Source organism: Selaginella moellendorffii, unplaced genomic scaffold, assembly GCF_000143415.4.
Source record: "Selaginella moellendorffii unplaced genomic scaffold, v1.0 SELMOscaffold_2, whole genome shotgun sequence".
Taxonomy (NCBI): domain Eukaryota; kingdom Viridiplantae; phylum Streptophyta; class Lycopodiopsida; order Selaginellales; family Selaginellaceae; genus Selaginella; species Selaginella moellendorffii.
In genome coordinates, this window is record NW_003314263.1 from 2,451,362 (window position 1) to 2,472,012 (window position 20,651).

Here is a 20,651-nt window from a genome sequence, read left to right on the forward strand (position 1 = left end):
CAGTAAATTATATAGAAAGATATATGTACATTTATTCTCAAAATACAACTCAATCATACTCAAAACTATACAAGAAACCATTCCTTATGATTGCTAAATAGGGCATAAATCATGATGAAAACTATATACAAAACCATTAGTGGTTGTGGTCCCAAAACCAATGCATTAACAATTAAAAAACTAGTCATAAAAGTCACATATGGTTTAACCATAGGCATAACCATCTTGTTTTGGTACTAGTTATAGTAAAAAAACCATGTTGATGAGCGTGTTGTGGTTGTGGTGCTGGGTAACACTATGCGGCATGGCCTCTGGCAGCCAGATGTCTTTCCCATGGAGATGAAGGCCAAGGTGTTGGAACCTTTGGTGGATCAAAGCTGGAAAAATCAAGGTACTTGATGATGGAGAAGAAAATTTGTGCACCTTGACTTGAATCATGATTTACTCCACAAGCTGCTGTGACAGCCATCAAGGCAATTTTGACACTAAATCATCTTTGCGACTGGCAAGAGCAGCGTTCTAGGAGCAGTGGCTCATGGTGCTATCTTAAATATCCTTGCAAAATATTTCCACTGTGCAGAACACACAATACCCATTCCTCATTGAAATGACATCAGTTGCTCTCACTCACTTGTTTTCTTTTGCATCTCCGCTCAGTGAGCTGTTGAGCTTCTTTAGATTATCATTTGGAGGAAGTAGGGAATTCACAGCATGGTGAGTTTTGGAGTTGAAGTGTTGTTGGGATGTTAAGTATGAAGCTCAAATTGCAGATGCATTGTATTTTTCTGGTATGTTGTTCTTGTGGTATTTTTTTCCCCAATATTTCTGTGGTACAATGTGGCTTGGTTTTTAAGGAGTTTAACGCATTTCCTCATCCATTTCTCGTCACAGGGTCTTTTAGTGGTAATAAATTCCCACTCGCAGATAATATAAGCAAGGAACCAGTGGTTTCCAGAAGCCGAGTTTATTCGTCCCCAGTTTTTAAGTTGGAAAGTTGTGGGAGGGAGACTGCACAGGTGATGGAATTCTGCTGCTGTGCTCACCAGCAAAACTTGAGCACCCGAGTTGGATTGACTGGGGATAAGAAACTGGGAGGCTGTATCAAATGTCATCCTAGCGTATGCCGAAAACACTTAAGCAAAGAAGTTGTTTCTTTTGATGATCTATCCAGAGAGATTGCTTCTCGTGGAACATTTTGATCAAGGGGTTTGTGGATGCCGGGAAGCAGCACTGGCCCTGGCATGGCATTTGGAAGAAGCAAAGGGTTTCGTTTGATGCAATAAGACGTGCTCGCAAGAAACACAATGGTCACTCTATTTTATACAAACAGACAACCTTGAACACACAAAGCACAGGTTGTCTATTTTTGCAAAGTTGAAAGGTGTTCTCCCAGAAAAGAGCACAATATTAACTCTTGGCCTTGTAGATCGGAATCATACTGTTCTTCACTTTTTTCAACTCTCTCTCTCTCTCTCTCTCTCTCTCTCTCTCTCACACACACACACACACACACACACACACTAATACCGTTTTGAGCAGCTGTTCTTCCATCCAGGCATTTGCTGTATTGGTTCAATTTTGCTTAAACACCAGCGACCTTCACGACATAAGAGCTAGATTGATTCACAGTGAGCACCACAATGATCGCTACCTCGCCAATCTCATCGTCCAAAAGTATGGGGAGCTGTGGGGTGCTCGACGGATCTTCGCTGGCTCTTGTGGAACATCTTGCTGGGAAAAATCGGTTGAGCGGAGATCCAAGAGGGATGTGGTCGCATGGAACTTGATCCTCGCAGAGTATGCCTAAATCGCTCATTCAAAAGAGATGTTTCTTTAGATGATCGAGGAATGTTTTGATCAAGGTGGGTTTGTGAATGCCATGCGAGGAAGCAGCAGTTGCCGGGACAAGGCATTTAGAAGATGCAAAAGTTTTAATTGACGGGATGAGCATCGTCTTGTCTCTTGTACGGCGTTGATCCAGGCGTTTGGGAATAGAGGGCTCCTCTGCCGATCTTTGATGGGATCCGGGCGATCTTGTCACCGACGTCTTGAAAGATCTTAGATTCTATCCGCAATCGCCCAGTCAATGCGCTCCTGGCGATGGGTGCTGCATATCATTCTATTCCCGCCCGGACGTGATCTCCAGGATTTGCGAAGAAGAAGCTCGTCGATCAGATGCGCGATGCTGGCGCGCAATTGATTGGGGCTTTTCCCGCTACATTTTCCCGCCCGGGTTCTTTCTTGGAGAGGACGTAGGTTTTCTGCCAAAAACTCCTGCAAAAGCTGAGGCTTCTAGGACAGCAAAAATTGCCGAGGTGAGCAATGATAGTGGAGCAGAGGATTTATATGATTCGGGAGTAGAAAGTGGAGCAATCGATGGTGGGGAAGAAGAGGTAAACAAGATCATGACTGGAGGAGGAAACGATGCCGAGGTGGAACGAACAACAGTGGTGGAGAGCTCCATTGAGACTGTCAGGAAACATGGCGAGGCTGTTTCTAGCGCCTTAGCTGGACTTTCAATCAGAGGTAGTGCCTTGACCCACGGTAATCCCGTTAAGATGGAAGCTGGTTGTGGTTCCGTGAAAGCTGAAGCTTCGGTTTCGATCGCAGCTGGATGTGATCCTACGAAAGTAGATGGCTTGGTGAAGATGGAAGCTGGTTGTTTTACATGCAGAGAGGTGGTGGCTTCTCCAAGAGACTGAAGTTGCCGGGTACTCGACGTCCAGGGGATGCCGGATTCGTGTTGGCGAGTTCGTGTCCTTCAATTTTCCCAAGCCTGAAGTCGAAAGTAAGAAGAAATTCTTTGAGCACAAGAAGGTTCGGCCGAAAGCGAGCTCCGACATTGTAAGGTTCTTGACAAAAGCTTCAGGAGAGGTACGTTTCACTTGACTTGTTTCTTCGTTTTAATTCTAACCATTTGCTCACAGATAGGACGGCTTCCAGCCGACTGGGCCAAGTGTTTGATACCTTTGGGAAGTGCAAAATGGCACCAGAGGCTCTTTCTCTTATGAGCAGCGTAGTTCTCCATTTGAGGTAGAGTTTTCTGTGTTTACCAGAGACGTTACGTATATGATGTGCTTGCAGAGTTTATATCAACAAGTCAGAAGCCTTACGAGGAGGGGGATGAGCGCGGATTGAAGCTTCTGCAAGCTATGTTGAAGCCGTTAATGCTTCGAAGAACAAAAGATTCAACTTATAAAGAAGGACGGTAAGCATTTTTTTTCTTTGCACCGTGCCTTGTCTTGTATTCACTCACAAGTTGGATTCACAGACCAATTCTTGTTCTCCAACCGGCTCAATGTGAAGTTATTGAATGCAAACTATCTGAGCCTGAACGTGACTTTTATGATGCCCTTTACCACAGATCTAAGGCATGAAGAACTTCTCTTTCTTTTATTTTCTCTTTTTTCTGAACACGTTTTTGCTTTTGTGATCAGGTAAAATTCGATCAGTTTGTTGAACAAGGCAAGTTCTTCGTTGAAAAAGCTGGCTAGACGTTTCTTGGACAAGAATTCCTCCCAGGTGCCTTCGACGGCGTATGTCAAAGAGGTATTCGTAAAGGAGCAAGTGCTGAGTGCCCAATTTGTTCGGAGATGCCAGAGGACGCAGTTCTTACATCGAATGTGCCGTGAGTGCCTATTTAATAGCTGGTGTACTAGCGCCGGAGGTCCCTGTCCAATATGCGAGGTAACATTTTTTTTTTCTCGAGCTCTTTTCCATATCCATAGCTATCATGCAGGCGTTCCTGTACGAAATAGGAACTCATAACTGTACCAAGAAGTAATCGGTTTCGAATAAATGTCGAGGAGCAGTGGAAGGAGTCGTCCAAAGTCGAGGCTCTGCTGCACCACCTCCAGACGTTAAGTGAGGCCGGGTCGAAAAGAGTTGTTTTTAGTCAGTGGACAGCGTTTCTCGACTTGTTAGAGATACCATTGAAAAGGTACGAGCGTCTTTCCTTTTGGTGCTTTCTCTTTGTTTGTGTTTCTAACAATGCACTGCCAGGAAGAACTTCTGTTTCGTCCGCTTGGACGGAACACTATCGCAGCGTCAGCGAGAACAAGTGCTCAAAAACTTCAGCAATATTCCAGCCGTGGCCGTAAGCTTTTTGTGTTGCTTACCTCCAAGAAACCACTCTATTTTGTGGACAGGTCATGCTCATGCTTTTCTCATGGTACGCGCTATAGTTTTCTTTTTTAGCCATCTCTCCGAGTCGAGAATGTGGACGATCGAGCATCGGTCAGACGATCATCGTCAAAGTAAGCGCCACTTGAAACTCTCTTTGACGTTTCTCATGTCTCTAGAGCAGGACTCGGTATGCAACAGGTCCAAGCGAGGAAGCAGCGATTGATCGCGGGGGCTCTCACAGACAAAGTGAATCGAGGAGCTCAAAATGCTATTTAGATGAGAAAAACTGGAGTCCTTAGCATTTTTTTAACTTATATAGTTAAAGAGGGGAATATGCTTCTAGCATCGGCGCGTATATTCTTCGGATAGTTTTTCCGCCTTGACTGCCACTACTCAGGCCGAGGATGAACTGGGCGTGGATGTGTCGTCTCCCAGCGGCGATTTGCTACTCCATTTTCTCAAGAGCGGTGGGGGTGACGAGCAGCTGAGGAGCAGTAGCAGCTACAGGACCCAGCAGTCGCAGCTCACCGTCCCTGCCACAGCTTTGCTCCTTCTGGAGGACCTGGAGGAGGAGGAGAAGGTCCTGCACGACCACTCTACGTCCCAGCAATAAGATTTGGTGGGTGGTCACCTCACTTCCAGCAGCACCAAGACCCACTTTTCCCTTCGGATCCATTCTTGACTCCGTCGGACCACTGATTTCTACGCTCGTTTGCTCCTCTTCCAGTCGAGAGACCGTTCCATCCGCCAGTGCCGTATCCTTTTCCAAATGCTCCGACTTTCCAGCCTGCTGATAATGTGGTTCATCCGCCGCATTCCTCTGGGGAGCTTAAAGCTCGTCCTGCCCTTCACTTCGAGTCTCCGGTGCTTGGACCCAGCGCAGCAGAGACCTCGGACTCCAAACGCGCCCCAGAGCAGCCGAGGAGATCGGTTACACCTGCGAAGGATGACAAGCAACAATTCCACGGCAATGGTTCCGAGCTCCTTCAATTGTTACAGGGTGGTCCTGGTCGTGTGAAGCCCACAGCCTCCACAAAGGTGGATGCTACACAGGACAGTGGGGATTCTGGAGAGCCATCAAAGAAAGGAAGTCCATCTGCTGTTCACGGCCCATGTCGTTTCTCCTCCGAATGACCTCCTTGGACGTTTGTGGCCTGCTCTTCCGTCGTCAAGCCACACTTTGTTTGGCGGAGAAAGCGAACGCAAGACGTCAGCCCGGAGCTTTGGCGTTGAAGTGAACGATATGTCCCGGGAAGTCGATGGAGGTGGAGCTGCTGGTTTCGCACTTTTGAAGCGAAGGGGATCGGAGCCTGCCGCCTCGCACCACCTTTAAACGACTTCGACTATAACGACTCTAAGACAAATGATAAGCCGAGGACAAACTCAGCATCCGGAAGACTACAGGACTATCGTGGGAGATACGTAAATGGAGAGGCCGAATTTGAGCCCGGAGGCGATGACTTTAGAGGCTGACTCAAAGGCAGCATTTCCAGCGGAGAAAAAACCGGACTACAAGGTTCCAAAGGCACGGTCTTTGGCATCTCAACTTGGCATCTCAACTTGAACGTCCAGGCTTGCCATCGGGAAGTACGCAGAACTCTTCCGTTGGTGCGGCTTTTGAGGAGTCCAAACAGAGGCTCCATAATCTAGATGCTTTGGAAGGAGAAGGCGTGACGACCTCTCTAGATCTCGAGGAGCTACAAATTGACGGTCACCGTCGTCAGGGTAAAGCTCCACAGTTTTACAAGGTTTGTGCTTGCTTTTTTTCTTTCTTTATTTCCATGTGTTTGTATCTCTGGTTGCAGCCGAAGGAGAACCGTTTCAGGGAGTCCAGACACGTCATTCCCATGCACAGACGTGATCTTCTTTACCGACTGGATCTGCAGAATTTCACTCGTGAGCTTTTCTGCCTCTACGACGAGCTTTTCTGCCTCTACGACGAACCGAAGAAGGGGAGGTCCGGAGAAGGAAGTCGAAGCTTGAGTCCCTTTTCGAGAGAGAGCTCCCGGGAACACGGCTCTTTCTTTGCGGATCGTGTGTTAATGCTTTTGGAGTTTGTAACAGTGACATCGATGTTTGCCTCTCCGTTGATCAGGAAGAACAGAACAAGATCGAGCTGCTTGTTCAAATGGCAACTATCCTCGAGTCAGATGCCATGTTAAACGTACAGGAGGCGTACGACTCAACGTGACTCATGGTACCCATAGTTTCTTATCCGAATTTTTAGCCATCCTCGGAGAAAACTTTCCTTTCATTGTTCTTGGCAACAAGGTCGATGTCGATGGAGGGAACAGTAGAGTGGTGAGCTCTTTTGTTTCATCTCTCGCCTCACTTTAAAGCTTGTGTGTTTAGGTTTCCGAGGAGAAAGCCAAGGTCTGGTGTGCTTCCAAGGGAAACATTCCATACTTTGAGGCGTCTGCCAAGGAAGACTACAACGTGGAGGCTGCGTTTCAATGCATTGCCAAGAATGCCTTGAGGAGCGAACCCAAGGAACACTTGTAAGTTTTGCTTGTTTCTTCTTGTGATGTTTCAATCTCACATTTAACTTCTGGCAGCTATCTTCCAGAGACGATCGACATTACAAATAACAATTGATCTACTACTACTGTCCCTCTATCGATAAGTGTTTTCGCTTTCAATTTATATGGTTTTTTTCTTTCTTTTTCTTGTCACTCTCTCCTTTCGCTCGTTGGCCTTGGATTTTTTAACTTCTCAAATACGTTTTTTTTTTTTTGCTACGAAATAATTTTTCTTCTTCGATCTTGTATCTAGTTACTACTAGTAGTGCGCAAATTGTTGTGTTTGTGTATTATTAAATTTTCTTCGTTTCTAATGGATTGCTAGTTGACGAGAATGTGTCACAACATGCCTAGTTTTTCTCGATTCCACAAGTCTGGGTTGCAAATAAGCAAAGGCTGTGATTGACACTGCATCACAAGAGTTTCCAATCCTTGGCAGCGATGCAACTTCGAAGCTGTGCAACCCTTTCATTGTCTTATTCAGCCGCCAATTTCATTATCCAAAAGTATGGGGAATGTGGCGATGTGGATGGCTTCCACAAACCAAAGCAATCAGGATCGAGAGAGATCGCTACATTGATCTCGAAAAGTGCATATTCTTAATATTCCTATGTTTTCCATATTTTACCATTTACTCTGTACACCAAAACCACGAGAGTAAAGTAATATCCCGAGAATACGATTTGTAAGAAAAAAAGAAACTGTTTCTTCTCCAAACGCTGCTGACGCTGTGAAATCTCTGTTTTCGTTTTTTGATGTCCTGCTTGTGATGCAAAATAGTGTAGCATTTGCGCAGATCTTCAAGAACCCAATCGATGTCCACTGAAGGAGCAAGGTTTGAAAGTGTCGATGTGGAGATCCGGCCGTTCCACAAGCCAAGGTGGAACTTTCGTACCTTTTGGGCACCATAGGGATTCGAGCCTTGGAAATAAGCCAAGGCCGTGATTGTCTGAACTCAATTGGGGCCACACTACATCATCATGACCAAAGAGCACAAGTTCCTCCAATCCTGGAAGGGATGCAATGGATGATGGAATATTTTCGTTCCTATCCAAGGTTACTTTTGTTAGAGCAGTCATCTGGTCTGTTGGCTCAAAGAAATCATTGGGGGAGCTGCTTAATAATAGCCTCCCTCGCGAATAATTCGACCTGTTTCACCTTCAGCTGTGATCTTTCGGTTGGCATCAAGAGTCTCCTCATGTAACCTTCTACTCTCAGTTCATCAAGGTCTTTGGGGAGTTGTGTCACAAAGAGAGGCAAATGCTCCCATGTATTATCAGGAGCCAGATAGAATCTTAACCTCTTCAGGTTTGGAAGACTTGCTGCCAAATCGTCCTTGAACTCGGACTGTGCAATGTGTAGATTTTGAAGGCCCAGAACTTCAAGGCATGGGAACAATCCATCCAGACTGAAGAACTGGATGCCACTGCAGTCTATGTGAAGTACTTGTAGCCGTTGAAAGCCCTTTAGCCAAGACAGGTCTTTCATTGTCCCATTGTTTTCACCGTCTTGTACCCCGTCAATCGAAAAGTGCTGAAGCTGTTTGGAATTCTTAAACATTCGCTTCAAGTCAAGTTTGATAGTCGATTGCACGCTAATGTCACATAGTCTTAGATTGACAAGTTGCCACGGGCCGGTGAAATCACCAAAGTCCATGCTCTTTGCACACAACACCAGTGTCTCAATGTCCTCTAGTGCACCAAGGCTGTGCGGTATTTTTATTGTTGCATCGTGGAGGTGTAGGTCTAAATGTCTTAGCTTGTGTAGGCTTGAAATTCCACTCAGATCCACAGCTAACTCATTGGAAAGAAGCTCCACACGTTCAAGGCATGGGAACGATCCATCCAGACTGAAGAACTGGATACCACTGTAGTCTAGGTGAAGTTCTCGTAGCCGTTGAAAGCCCTTTAGCCAAGACAGGTCTTTCATTGTCTCATTGTTTGTGATCCTTAAAAATTGTAGCTGTGGCCATTCGAGGCTATCGGCATTGTTTTCACCGTCTTGTACCCTGTCAATGGTAAAGTCCTCAAGCTGTTTCGAATTCTTAAACATTCGCTTCCAGTCAAGTTTAATAGTCGATTCCACCGTAATGTTACATCGTCTTAGATTGACAAGTTGCCACAGGCCGGTGAAATCGGCAAAGTCCATGCTCTTTGCCCGCAACTCCAGTGTCTCAATGTCCTCTAGTGCACCAAGGCTTTGAGGTATTTTTATTGTTGCATTGTGGAGGTTTACCTTTAAATGTCTTAGCTTGTGTAGGCCACTCAAATCCACAGCTAACTCCTTATAGGAATGAAGGTCCAGCTCTTCCAAGTTGAATAATTGGGGCAGTAATGCAAAGTTGAATTTTGTGATGTCATTGTATTTCAAAACCTTCAGTGATGTCAAGCTGAAGAGCCCATCTGGCAATTGAGGCACACCTGAATCTCGAAGGTCAAGCACTTGAAGGTTTCTCAGCTTGGATATGCTCTCTGGAATAAAACGGACCCAATTTCTATACAAGCTCAATACCTTGACATTTTGGATGTGATCTATAATAAGACTGACATCCACTCTAGAATGACATCCATCGAGAAGCAAGACATCTCGCACATGAATGTCAGACAAAAGGCTCCTTGTAACATTCTTTTGAATGAATGAAACTTTAGAAAATGTTGGAGAAATCCCAGGTGGACAATCATAGCCAAACAGACATCCCTTCTCGTGCTCTTCCTGGGGTGGGTACTTCCCTTTCAAGATTCTTATGCACAGCTTGCGTACCATATCGTGCACAGTTACATACTTTTCCCGAAGTATACTAGTTGTCTTCACTAGGCATCTTCGTTCCAGTTCACTAACAATCTGCAGAGGCGAGAGTTCTGACCCAACCGCTATCCAACATTTTCTCAGATCATCAAACTCGATTCGCCGATCTTCTGGAAACGCAGCCACATAGAGAAAGCACTCTTGCAGCTTTTCATCCTTATTAAAGCGTCCCAGCTCGTCATAGCTAAACTTCAAGCGCTGGAACATCCGCTTCTCAATGTCCCCGTCATTCAACAAATGCATCTTCTGATAGCGTTCTTTCCACACCTGTGGCCCCTCATTCCTGTAGACAGCCATGGCACTGCCAATCACTTCAAGAGCTAAAGGGAGCCCCTCACATTTGCTAGCTATTCTCTCGGCAACTTTCACAATGTCCGGATCACTAGGTAGTGAATCATAAAAGGCAAACTTCCAAAACATCTTTTTGCTCTCGGCCTCTGATAGCTCATGCACAGGAAATGCCTTTGCACCCAGCATGCTCAAAATGCCTTCCTTTCTGGTTGTTACCAGCACCCGGCTGTAAGAGGACGGCCCTGCTATAAAATCCAGTCCCTTGGCCCAGCTCATGTCCCACACATCATCCAGTATCAGCAAGACACAAATTCCACGAGCAACATTTTGTGCCAAGTGCTGCACATGCTCAAGGGTGCCTGCATTTTGGGCCCTCTCTTTCATGCCGCCCCATTCAAGAGTGTTGAGGAGCTGGGCCCTGAGATCGTCCTCCGATGCATCTTTCTTGACAGTGATCCACACAATGTTGTCATGGAAATGCTGCCGGACCCTCTCGTCATTGTGCACGAAGCTTGCAAGGGTGGTCTTGCCACACCCTCCCATTCCCAGGAGTCCAAACCATTTCCCCGGGGCTTGTGGATCCAGGAGGGCATTCACCACCTCATCCAGCTGCTCCCCATGGCGGCCAAACATGTCGCTGGGCTCGGGACCACCACGCCGTACATAGTTTACGAGACCTCTGTCTTGTGGACAACTCCGTACGGAAAAGCTGGTGCTCGGCTGTATCACTCTCAACTCTTCTCGCTCGTACCTTTCAATCTGCGGGAGGAGATCGTCCTCGCAAGTGCGTACCAGCTCCGAAATCGCGCCAGATCGCTTCTCCCTGCGCGACAGATCCATCTTTTAGCTCCATTGCTTCAAACATGAATTCGAATAAGCCTTACTGTGATCCAAGCAGCGCTTGCGCCTTCTTAGTCCATTCAGTCAGTTCAGTCAGCCACGCCTCAGCCTCACCAGAGTAGCGGAAGTCTGGATTCCTGTGCTTGGGAGCATTAAACTTGTCAAGCGTGGCCTGGATTCTGGATGCCCTCTTCTTTAGCTCCTCAACGTGGACATTCAGCTCATGCTCGTGACCTTGGATCTGCGACAGGAGATCGTCATAGGCACTTAAGGACTTCGCGATCTCGTCACTCCGCTTGTACCTATAGGAAGTGGAGAAGTTCAACCAGCTGCCTGCTATTTCTAAACACACACACACACACACACACACACACACAAAAGATAAAATGCTACTGTACCGACCGCTTTATGGGGCTCCAGATCCTGTTGTCGCGTGATCCCAAGAGTGCTTGTGCCTTGGTGTTCCATTCCCTGACACGCTCCAAGCATTCCTCGGCCGCTTCAGAGAACGTGAAGCCAGAATTCTGCTGCTTGTGATCGCTGAAAGCGTTGATCTTGGCCTGGATGTGGTGCGCCTTGTTCTCCAGCGTGTCAATGTTGGCATTGCAGTCCCATATCTTCTTAGCAGGGCCCAGAGCCAAGCCACACAAGGCGCCTGCCAAGGAGCCCACAACCTCCATGCCTGTAAACCTACAAGTAAAGGTTCCCAGAAAGAAGCGCAATATTAACTCTTGACCTTGTAGATCGGACTTTTTTCACAGCTGTGACTCACTCACTCTAAGAGATTCACAGTGAGCACCGCAACGATCGCTACATCGCTTGAGAAACACCTCTATTTGTACAAACAGACAAACGTGGAGCACGTAAAGTCTTTGGCCTAAAACGGGCATCTTAAAGATGCGACACGTCGTCTTTTCTCTTGTACGGCGTTGATCCAGGCGTACGGAAATAGAGGGCTCCTCTGCCTATCTTTGATGGGATCCGGGCGATCTTGTCACCGACGTCTTGAAAGATCTTAGATTCTATCCGCAATCGCCCAGTCAATGCGATCCTGGCGATGGGTGCTCCATATCATTCTATTCCCGCCCGGACGTGATCTCCAGGATTTGCGAAGAAGAAGGTCGTCGATCAGATGCGCGATGCTGGCGCGCAATTGATTGGGGCTTCCCGCTACATTTTCCCGCGCTATCGTCTCTACTTCTCCATTCTAGGGTTCTTTCTTGGAGGCGACGTAGGTTTTCTATTGCCCGCGTGGTCGAGGAGACGGCGCTGGGGGGCGGCCTTGATCGGCGTTCTGGAGCTGCACAGGTAATGGGGCTCGACACTCCGGGTTTTAGAAATAGGAAGAGGCTCCAGCTTAAGGCTCCGACGAGCAGTGCCAAGGCGAGGAGCCCCAGCCAGCGTTGGTAAATCGTGGACGACAGGGAGCTCTAGATCTACGGTGACAACAAAGGCCCCTACGGCAAAATGTTCCATCGGCAGTGGATCGCCAAAAACTCCCGCAAAAGCTGAGGCTTCTAGGACAGCAAAAATTGCCGAGGTGATTGTTGATAGTGGAGCAGAGGATTTAGATGATTCGGGAGTAGAAAGTGGAGCAATCGATGGTGGGGAAGAAGAGGTAAACAAGATTAAGACTGGAGGAGGAAACGATGCCGAGGTGGAAAGAACAACAGTGGTCGAGAGCTCCATTGAGACTGTCTGGAAACATGGCGAGGCTGTTTCTAGCGCCTTAGCTGGACTTTCAATCAGAGGTAGTGCCTTGACCCACGGTAATCCCGTTAAGATGGAAGCTGGTTGTGGTTCCGTGAAAGCTGAAGCGTCGGTTTCGATCGCAGCTGGATGTGATCCTATGAAAGTAGATGGGTTGGTGAAGATGGAAGCTGGTTTTGAGTCTGCAAGAGTCGAAGCTCCGGTTGGCTCGGTGAAGATGGAACCTGGTTATGATACTGTGAAAGTTGAAACTCCATTCAGGGGTGGTAAAGCTGCCCATTTGTCTGAAGCGAAGGTGGTTCCAATAGAAAATGACACGGCTAAAGCTGCAGAGAAGCAACCAGTTGTTTTAGATGCAGAGAGGTGGTGGCTTCTCCAAGGGACTGAAGCTGCCGGGGACTCGACGTCCAGGGGATGCCGGATTCGTGTTGGCGAGTTCGTGTCCTTCAATTTTCCCAAGCCTGAAGCCGAAAGTAAGAAGAAGTTCTTTGAGCACAAGAAGGTTCGGCCGAAAGCGAGCTCCGACATTGTAAGGTTCTTGACAAAAGCTTCAGGAGAGGTACGTTTCACTTGACTTGTTTCTTCGTTTTAATTCTAACCATTTGCTCACAGATAGGACGGCTTCCAGCCGACTGGGCCAAGTGTTTGATACCTTTGGGAAGTGCAAAATGGCACCAGAGGCTCTTTCTCTTATGAGCAGCGTAGTTCTCCATTTGAGGTTGAGTTTTCTGTGTTTACCAGAGACGTTACGTATATGATGTGCTTGCAGAGTTTATATCAACAAGTCAGAAGCCTTACGAGGAGGGGGATGAGCGCGGATTGAAGCTTCTGCAAGCTATCTTGAAGCCGTTAATGCTTCGAAGAATAAAAGATTCAACTGATAAAGAAGGAAGGTAAGCTATCATGCAGGCGTTCCTGTACGAAATAGGAACTCATAACTGTACCAACAAGTAATCGGTTTCGAATAAATGTCGAGGAGCAGTGGAAGGAGTCGTCCAAAGTCGAGGCTCTGCTGCACCACCTCCAGACGTTAAGTGAGGCCGGGTCGAAAAGCGTTGATTTTAGTCAGTGGACAGCGTTTCTCGACTTGTTAGAGATACCATTGAAAAGGTATGAGCGTCTTTCCTTTTGGTGCTTTCTCTTTGTTTGTGTTTCTAACAATGCACTGCCAGGAAGACCTTCTGTTTCGTCCGCTTGGACGGAACACTATCGCAGCGTCAGCGAGAACAAGTGCTCAAAAACTTCAGCAATATTCCAGCCGTGGCCGTAAGCTTTTTGTGTTGCTTACCTCCAAGAAACCACTCTATTTTGTGGACAGGTCATGCTCTCATGCTTTTCTCATGGTACGCGCTATAGTTTTCTTTTTTAGCCATCTTCCGAGTCGAGAATGTGGACGATCGAGCATCGGTCAGACGAAGAACGTATCGATCAAGCGATTCATCGTCAAAGTAAGCGCCACTTGAAACTCTCTTTGACGTTTCTCATGTCTCTAGAGGAGGAGAGAGTGCAACAGGTCCAAGCGAGGAAGCAGCGATTGATCGGGGGCTCTCACAGACGAAGAGGTGCGAAGCGCTCGAATCGCGGAGCTCAAAATGCTATTTAGATGAGAAAAACTGGAGTCCTTCGCAGTTTTTTTAACTTATTATATCAGTATACATAGTTAAAGAGGGGAATATGCTTCTAGCATCGGCGCGTATATTCTTCGGATAGTTTACTGAATGAATGTGTCATAGGCTATCGATATAGGAGCTATGGCTCATTTCTAGGTTTCTTCGACAGCGAAGGAGCAGGCGATCGCGTCGCAAGCGGCGACGAGCAAGGTATGCATGCTAAGATCGCCTCGAGAAGCAGCAGCAGCGCCGGCGCCGGCGCCGCGCCGCGATTTCGCTGGCCTAGAGCCGGAGTAGCCGAGCTAGATTCATGCAAGCATATGATCTCTAGGAAATTGAGCTGAACGCTGAGGCTTTGCAGGCGATCGCGTCGATTCCTCTCGTCTCCGCGGCCGGGGCGGCTAGAAAGCCGGGGCGCATTCTAGAGTTTCGGGGTTTCTGGGGCGATCAGTCATGTAGCGGGCAGTGATTCTCTCACAGGGAGCTCAGCCATGACGTGGAATCCGCCACAAGTTCCTCCCAGCTTGTCCGCCTCGACTGCCACTACTCAGGCCGAGGATGAACTGGGCGTGGATGTGTCGTCTCCCAGCGGCGATTTGCTACTCCATATTCTCAACAGCGGTGGGGGCGACGAGCAGCTGAGGAGCAGTAGCAGCTACAGGACCCAGCAGTCGCAGCTCACGGTCCCTGCCACAGCTTTGCTCCTTCTGGAGCACCTGGAGGAGGAGGAGAAGGTCCTCCTCCACGACCACTCTACGTCCCAGCAATAAGATTTGGTGGGTGGTCACCTCACTTCCAGGAGCACCAAGACCCACTTTTCCCTTCGGATCCATTCTTGACTCCGTCGGACCACTGATTTCTACGCTCGTTTGCTCCTCTTCCAGTCGAGAGACCGTTCCATCCGCCAGTGCCGTATCCTTTTCCAAATGCTCCGACTTTCCAGCCTGCTGATAATGTGGTTCATCCGCCGCATTCCTCTGGGGAGCTTAAACCTCGTCCTGGCCTTCACTTCGGGTCTCCGGTGTTTGGACCCAGCGCAGCAGAGACCTCGGACTCCAAACGCGCCCCAGAGCAGCCGAGGAGATCGGTTACACCTGCGAAGGATGACAAGCAACAATTCCACGGCAATGGTTCCGAGCTCCTTCAGTTGTTACAGGGTGGTCCTGGTCGTGTGAAGCCCAGCCTCCACAAAGGTGGATGCTACACAGGACAGTGGGGATTCTGGAGAGCCATCACAGAAAGGAAGTCCATCTGCTGTTCACGGCCCCATAGGACCGCCGAGGCGTCATGTCGTTTCTCCTCCGCAGAGTCCAAATGACCTCCTTGGACGTTTGTGGGCTGCTCTTCCGTCGTCAAGCCACACTTTGTTTGACGGAGAAAGCGAACGCAAGACGTCAGCCCGGAGCTTTGGCGTTGAAGCGAACGAGATGTCCCGGGAAGTCGATGGAGGTGGAGCTGCTGGTTTCGCACTTTTGAAGCGAAGGGGATCGGAGCCTGCCGCCTCGCACTACCTTTAAACGGCTACGACTATAACGACTCTAAGAAAATGATAAGCCGAGGACAAACTCGGCATCCGGACGACTACAGGACTATCGTGGGAGATACGTAAATGGAGAGGCCGAATTTGAGGCCGGAGGCGATGACTTTAGAGGTGCGGGAAGGCGTCGAGGTACCGGTCGTGCAGACGCCAGACGCGGTGGTCGGGGTGCTGTTGGCCAGTGGATTGCGGTAAATGAGAGGCATAAAGATGCTGAGCCAAGTGACATCACCTCCTGCGATATCTCTGATGGAAGGGACGAGTCGCTTAAATCTTCAAACGGGACTTAGTCGAATGCTAGGAGAAAACATCAACAGGAATGGAGGATAAAACAGGCCGACTCAAAGGCAGCATTTCCAGCGGAGAAAAAACCGGACTACAAGGTTGCGAAGGCACGGTCTTTGGCATCTCAACTTGAACGTCCAGGCTTGCCATCGGGAAGTACGCAGAACTCTTCCGTTGGTGCGGCTTTTGAGGAGTCCAAACAGAGGCTCCATAATCTAGATGCTTTGGAAGGAGAAGGCGTGACGACCTCTCTAGATCTCGAGGAGCTACAAATTGACGGTCACCGTCGTCAGGGTAAAGCTCCACAGTTTTACAAGGTTTGTGCTTGCTTTTTCTCTTTCTTTATTTTCATGTGTTTGTATCTCTGGTTACAGCCGAAGGAGAACCGTTTCAGGGAGTCCAGACGCGTCATTCCCATGCACAGACGTGATCTTCTTTACCGACTGGATCTGCAGAATTTCACTTGTGAGCTTTTCTGCCTCTACGACGAGCTTATACCAACCGGAGGTCCGGAGAAGGAAGTACTTCTCGAAGCTTGAGTCCCTTTTCGAGAGGGAGATCCCGGGAACACGGCTCTTTCTTTTCGGATCTTGTGTTAATGCGTTTGGAGTTTGTAACAGTGACATCGATGTTTGCCTCTCCGTTGATGAGGAAGAACCAAACAAGATCGAGCTTGTTGTTCAAATGGCAACTATCCTCGAGTCAGATGCCATGTTAAACGTACAGGAGGCATAGGACAACGTGACTCATGGTACCCGCTATAGTTTCTTATCCGAATATTTAACCATCCTCCGATCCAGAGAACTTTCCTTTCATTGTTCTTGGCAACAAGGTCGATGTTGACGGAGGGAACAGTAGAGTGGTGAGCTCTTTTGTTTGATCTCTCTCGCCTTACTTTAAAGCTTGTGTGTCCAGGTTTCCCACAAGAAAGCCAAGCCTGGTGTGCTTCCAAGGGAAACATTCCATACTTTGAGGCGTCTGCCAAGGAAGACTACAATGTGGAGGCTGCGATTCAATGCATTGCCAAGAATGCCTTAACCGAGGAAGACTTGTAAGTTTTGCTTGTTTCTTCTTGTGATGTTTCAAGCTCACATTTAACTTCTGGCAGCAGCTATCTTCCAGACACGATGGACAATAAAATACTCAAAACCACGAGAGTAAAGTAATATCCTGAGAATACGATTTGTAAGAAAAAAAGAAAATGTTTCTTCTCCTAACGCTGCTGACGCTGTGAAATCTCTGTTTTCGTTTTTTGATGTTCTGCTTGTGATGCAAAATGGTGTAGCATTTGCGCAGATCTTCGAAAACCAATCGATGTCCACTGAAGGAGCAAGGTTTATTAGGCCTCGAAGGTTATATGGACATCCGGCCGCTCCTCAAGCCATGGTGGAACTTTCGTACCGTTTGGGCAGCGTAGGACTTTGAGCCTGGGAAATAAGCCAAGGCCGTGATTGTCTGAACTCAATTGGGGCCACACTACATCATCATGCCCAGAGAGCTCAAGTTCCTCCAATCCTGGAAGGGATGCAATGGATGATGGAATATTTTCGATCCTACCCAAGGTTACACCTCTTAGAGCAGTCATCTGGTCTGTTGGCTCAAAGAAATCATTGGGGAGCTGCTTAATAATAGTCTCCCTCGCGAATAATTCGACCTGTTTCACCTTCAGCTGTGATCTCTCAGTTGGCATCAAGAGTCTCCTCATGTAACCTTCTACATCCAGTTCATCAAGGTCTTTGGGGTGTTGTGTCACAAAGAGAGGCAAATGCTCCCATGTATTATCAGGAGCCAGCTTGAATGTTAAAAGCTGCAGGTTTGGAAGACTTGCTGCCAAATCGTCCTTGAACTCCGACTGTGCAATGTGTAGATTTTCAAGGCCCAGAACTTCAAGGCATGGGAACGATCCATCTAAACTGAAGAACTGGATACCACTGCAGTCTAGGTGAAGTTGTCGTAGCCGTTGAAAGCCCTTTAGCCAAGACAGGTCTTTCATTGTCTCATTGTTTGTGATGGTTAAAAATTGTAGCTGTGGCCATTCAAGGCTTTCGGCATTGTTTTCACCGTCTTGTACCCTGTCAATCGAAAAGTGCCGAAGCTGTTTGGAATTCTTAAACATTCGCTTCCAGTCAAGTTTGATAGTCGATTCCACCCTAATATCACATCGTTTCAGATTGACAAGTTGCCATAGGCTGGTGAAATCGCCAAAGTCCATGCTCTTTGCCCACAACTCCAGTGTCTCAATGTCCTCTAGTGCACCAAGGCCGTGAGGTATTTTTATTGTTGCCTTGTGGAGGCCTAGCTCTAAATGTCTTAGCTTGTGTAGGCTTGAAATTCCACTCAAATCCACAGCTAACTCCTCAAAGGAATAAAGCTCCAGCTCTTCCAAGTTGAATAATTGGGGCACTAATCCAAAGTTGAGATTTCTGGTAGCCTTGCATTTCAAAACCTTCAGTGATGTCAAGCTGAAGAGCGCATCTGGTACAAGGCACATCTCTCGAAGGTCAAGCACTTGAAGGTTTCTCAGCTTGGATATGCTCTCTGGAATAAAACGGACCTGATCAGAGCAGTGAAGCAAGCTCAATACCTTGACATTTTGGATGTGATCTATAATAAGACTGACATCCACACCAGAAATTTTATGACATCCATCGAGAAGCAAGACATCTCGCACATGAATGTCAGACAAAAGGCTGCTTGTAACCTTCTTTCCAATGAATGAAACTTTAGAAAATGTTGGAGAAATCCCAGGTGGACAATCATAGCCAAACAGGCATCCCTTCTCGTGCTCTTCCTGGGGCGGGTACTTCCCTTTCAAGATTCTTATGCACAGCTTGCGTACCATATCGTGCACAGTTACATACTTAACCCATCGAAAATCAGTTGTCTTCACTAGGCATCTTCGTTCCAGTTCACTAACAATCTGCAGAGGCGAGAGTTCTGACCCAACCGCTATCCAACATTTTCTCAGATCATCAAAGTTGATGTTCCAATCTTCTTGAAACGCAGCCACATAGAGAAAGCACTCTTGCAGCTTTTCATCCTTATTAAACCGTCCCAGCTCGTCATAGCTAAACTTCAAGCGCTGGAACATCCGCTTCTCAATGTCCCCGTCATTCAACAAATGCATCTTCTGATAGCGTTCTTCCCACACCTGTGGCCCCGCATTCCTGTAGACAGCCATGGCACTGCCAATCACTTCAAGAGCTAAAGGGAGCCCCTCACATTTGCTAGCTATTCTCTTGGCAACTTTCACAATGTCCGGATCACTAGGTAGTGAATCACGAAAGGCAAACTTCCAAAACATCTTTTCGCTCTCGGCCTTTGATAGCTTACACACACGAAATGTTTTTGCACCCAGCATGCTCAAAATGTCTTCCTTTCTGGTTGTTACCAGCACCCGGCTGTAAGAGGACGGCCCTGCTATAAAATCCAGTCCCTCGGCCCAGCTCATGTCCCACACATCATCCAGTATCAGCAAGACACAAATTCCACGAGCAACATTTTGTGCCAAGGGCTGCACATGCTCAAGGGTGCCTGCATTTTGGGCCCTCTCTTTCATGCCGCCCCATTCAAGAGCGTTGAGGAGCTGGGCCCTGAGATCATCCTCCGATGCATCTTTCTTGACAGTGATCCATACAATGTTGTCATGGAAATGCTGCCGGACCCTCTGGTCATTGTTCACGAATCTTGCAAGGGTGGTCTTGCCACACCCTCCCATTCCCAGGAGTCCAAACCATTTCCCCGGGGCTTGTGGATCCAGGAGGGCATTCACCACCTCATCCAGCTGCTCCCCATGGCGGCCAAACATGTCGTTGGCCTCGGGAACACCACGCCGTACATAGTTTACGAGACCTCTGTCTTGTGGACAACTCCGTACGGAAAAGCTGGTGCTCGGCTGTATCACTCTCAACTCTTCTCGCTCGTACCTTTCAATGTGCGGGAGGAGATCGCCCTCGCAAGTGCGTATCAGCTCCGAAATCGCGCCAGATCGCTTCTCCCTGCGCGAAAGATCCATCTTTTAGCTTCATTGCTTCAAACATGAATTCGAATAAGCCTTACTGTGATCCAAGCAGCGCTTGCGCCTTCTCAGTCCATTCAGTCAGTTCAGTCAGCCACGCCTCAGCCTCACCAGAGTAGCGGAAATCTGGATTCCTGTCCTTGGGAGCATTAAACTTGTCAAGCGTGGCCTGGATTCTGGATGCCCTCTTCTTTAGCTCCTCAATGTGGACATTCAGCTCATGCTCGTGACCTTGGATCTGCGACAGGAGATCGTCGTAGGCACTTAAGGACTTCGCGATCTCGTTACTCCGCTTGTACCTATAGGAAGTGGAGAAGTTCAACCAGCTGCCTGCCATTTGTACACACACACACACACAAAAGATAAAATGCTACTGTACCGACCGCTTTATGGGGCTCCAGATCCTGTTGTGGCGTGATCCCAAGAGTGCTTGTGCCGTGGTGTTCCATTTCCTGACACGCTCCAAGCATTCCTCGGCCGCTTGAGAGAACGTGAAGCCAGAATTCTGCTGCTTGTGATCACTGAAAGCGTTGATCTTGGCCTGGATGTTGGGCGCCTGGTTCTCCAGCGTTTCAATGTTGGCATTGCAGTCCCATATCTTCTTAGCAGGGGCCAGAGCCAAGCCACACAAGACGCTTGTCAAGGAGCCCACAACCTCCATGGCTGTAGACCTACAAGTAAAGGTTGTCTCCCTCCCAGAAAGAAGCGCAATATTAACTCTTGACCTTGTAGATCGGAATTCTTCACTTTTTTCACAGCTGTGGCTCACTCACTCTATGAGATTCACAGTGAGCACCGCAACGATCGCTACATCGCTCGCAAAAAACACCTCTATTTGTACAAACAGACAAACGTGGAGCACGTAAAGTACTTGTGTCTTTGGCCAAAACCCTAAACATCGACACGCCCGA

The 20,651-nt window shown here is 47.9% G+C and overlaps 4 protein-coding genes and 2 long non-coding RNA genes across 14 annotated transcripts; 4 read left to right on the forward strand and 2 right to left on the reverse strand.

Annotated features, from left to right (window-relative positions):
* Window positions 1-2,804: 2,804 nt before the first annotated feature.
* On the forward strand, window positions 2,805-3,181 carry LOC112351578. Its single transcript, XR_002994177.1, has 3 exons — window positions 2,805-2,874; window positions 2,928-3,033; window positions 3,085-3,181. It is a non-coding gene; the product is annotated as an uncharacterized LOC112351578 (long non-coding RNA).
* A 703-nt stretch (window positions 3,182-3,884) lies between these two features.
* LOC9662228 lies at window positions 3,885-4,203 on the forward strand. The gene is made up of 3 exons (XR_002994178.1): window positions 3,885-3,940; window positions 4,003-4,096; window positions 4,149-4,203. It is a non-coding gene; the product is annotated as an uncharacterized LOC9662228 (long non-coding RNA).
* A 1,348-nt stretch (window positions 4,204-5,551) lies between these two features.
* On the forward strand, window positions 5,552-6,850 carry LOC112341112. The gene is made up of 5 exons (XM_024660633.1): window positions 5,552-5,650; window positions 5,931-6,096; window positions 6,221-6,426; window positions 6,478-6,623; window positions 6,681-6,850. Exons 1-5 carry the CDS (start codon window positions 5,552-5,554, stop codon window positions 6,718-6,720), a joined length of 657 nt encoding a protein of 218 aa, XP_024516401.1. The 3' UTR covers window positions 6,721-6,850.
* Window positions 6,851-6,910: 60 nt separating this feature from the next.
* On the reverse strand, window positions 6,911-11,428 carry LOC112351555 (probable disease resistance protein At1g61300). The gene is made up of 3 exons (XM_024689633.1): window positions 10,983-11,428; window positions 10,625-10,882; window positions 6,911-10,563 (listed from the first exon to the last, which is right to left on the reverse strand). Exons 1-3 carry the CDS (start codon window positions 11,258-11,260, stop codon window positions 7,746-7,748), a joined length of 3,354 nt encoding a protein of 1,117 aa, XP_024545401.1. The 5' UTR covers window positions 11,261-11,428; the 3' UTR covers window positions 6,911-7,745.
* A 911-nt stretch (window positions 11,429-12,339) lies between these two features.
* LOC9661155 (DNA repair protein RAD5A) lies at window positions 12,340-16,934 on the forward strand. 9 transcript variants are annotated; one of them, XR_002994163.1, is made up of 8 exons: window positions 13,060-13,400; window positions 13,463-13,556; window positions 13,609-14,110; window positions 14,262-16,039; window positions 16,097-16,473; window positions 16,523-16,584; window positions 16,638-16,773; window positions 16,831-16,934. XR_002994163.1 is itself a non-coding variant. In XM_024689652.1 (4 exons), exons 1-2 carry the CDS (start codon window positions 12,364-12,366, stop codon window positions 12,984-12,986), a joined length of 570 nt encoding a protein of 189 aa, XP_024545420.1. In that variant the 5' UTR covers window positions 12,340-12,363; the 3' UTR covers window positions 12,987-13,008; window positions 13,060-13,400; window positions 13,463-13,605. The 9 variants fall into 9 exon arrangements, 1 of the variants encoding a protein (XP_024545420.1); XR_002994165.1 differs by having other exon boundaries at window positions 13,609-13,738; window positions 13,784-14,110; window positions 16,097-16,584; XR_002994168.1 differs by having other exon boundaries at window positions 13,609-13,738; window positions 13,804-14,110; window positions 16,097-16,584.
* LOC112351558 (probable disease resistance protein At1g15890) lies at window positions 16,881-20,454 on the reverse strand. The gene is made up of 3 exons (XM_024689643.1): window positions 20,124-20,454; window positions 19,782-20,039; window positions 16,881-19,720 (listed from the first exon to the last, which is right to left on the reverse strand). The coding sequence occupies exons 1-3, from the start codon at window positions 20,399-20,401 to the stop codon at window positions 17,062-17,064; spliced, it is 3,195 nt and encodes a 1,064-aa protein (XP_024545411.1). The 5' UTR covers window positions 20,402-20,454; the 3' UTR covers window positions 16,881-17,061.
* Between the last annotated feature and the right edge of the window lie 197 nt (window positions 20,455-20,651).

Bases quoted from the DNA above. Each gene is read 5' to 3' on its own strand.
- LOC112341112 (XM_024660633.1), top strand. From the start codon at position 5,552: ATGGAGAGGCCGAATTTGAGCCCGGAGGCGATGACTTTAGAGGCTGAC. The intron at 5,651-5,930 runs GCACGGTCTTTG...CTCTGGTTGCAG, and splicing joins CGGACTACAAGGTTCCAAAG to CCGAAGGAGAACCGTTTCAG. The intron at 6,427-6,477 runs GTGAGCTCTTTT...TTGTGTGTTTAG, and splicing joins ATGGAGGGAACAGTAGAGTG to GTTTCCGAGGAGAAAGCCAA.
- LOC112351555 (XM_024689633.1), bottom strand. From the start codon at position 11,260: ATGGAGGTTGTGGGCTCCTTGGCAGGCGCCTTGTGTGGCTTGGCTCTG. The intron at 10,883-10,982 runs GTCGGTACAGTA...CACTTCCTATAG, and splicing joins ATCTGGAGCCCCATAAAGCG to GTACAAGCGGAGTGACGAGA. The intron at 10,564-10,624 runs GTAAGGCTTATT...TCTGTCGCGCAG, and splicing joins CAAGCGCTGCTTGGATCACA to GGAGAAGCGATCTGGCGCGA.
- LOC9661155 (XM_024689652.1), top strand. From the start codon at position 12,364: ATGGAAGCTGGTTGTGGTTCCGTGAAAGCTGAAGCGTCGGTTTCGATC. The intron at 12,850-12,902 runs GTACGTTTCACT...ATTTGCTCACAG, and splicing joins TGACAAAAGCTTCAGGAGAG to ATAGGACGGCTTCCAGCCGA.
- LOC112351558 (XM_024689643.1), bottom strand. From the start codon at position 20,401: ATGGAGGTTGTGGGCTCCTTGACAAGCGTCTTGTGTGGCTTGGCTCTG. The intron at 20,040-20,123 runs GTCGGTACAGTA...CACTTCCTATAG, and splicing joins ATCTGGAGCCCCATAAAGCG to GTACAAGCGGAGTAACGAGA. The intron at 19,721-19,781 runs GTAAGGCTTATT...TCTTTCGCGCAG, and splicing joins CAAGCGCTGCTTGGATCACA to GGAGAAGCGATCTGGCGCGA.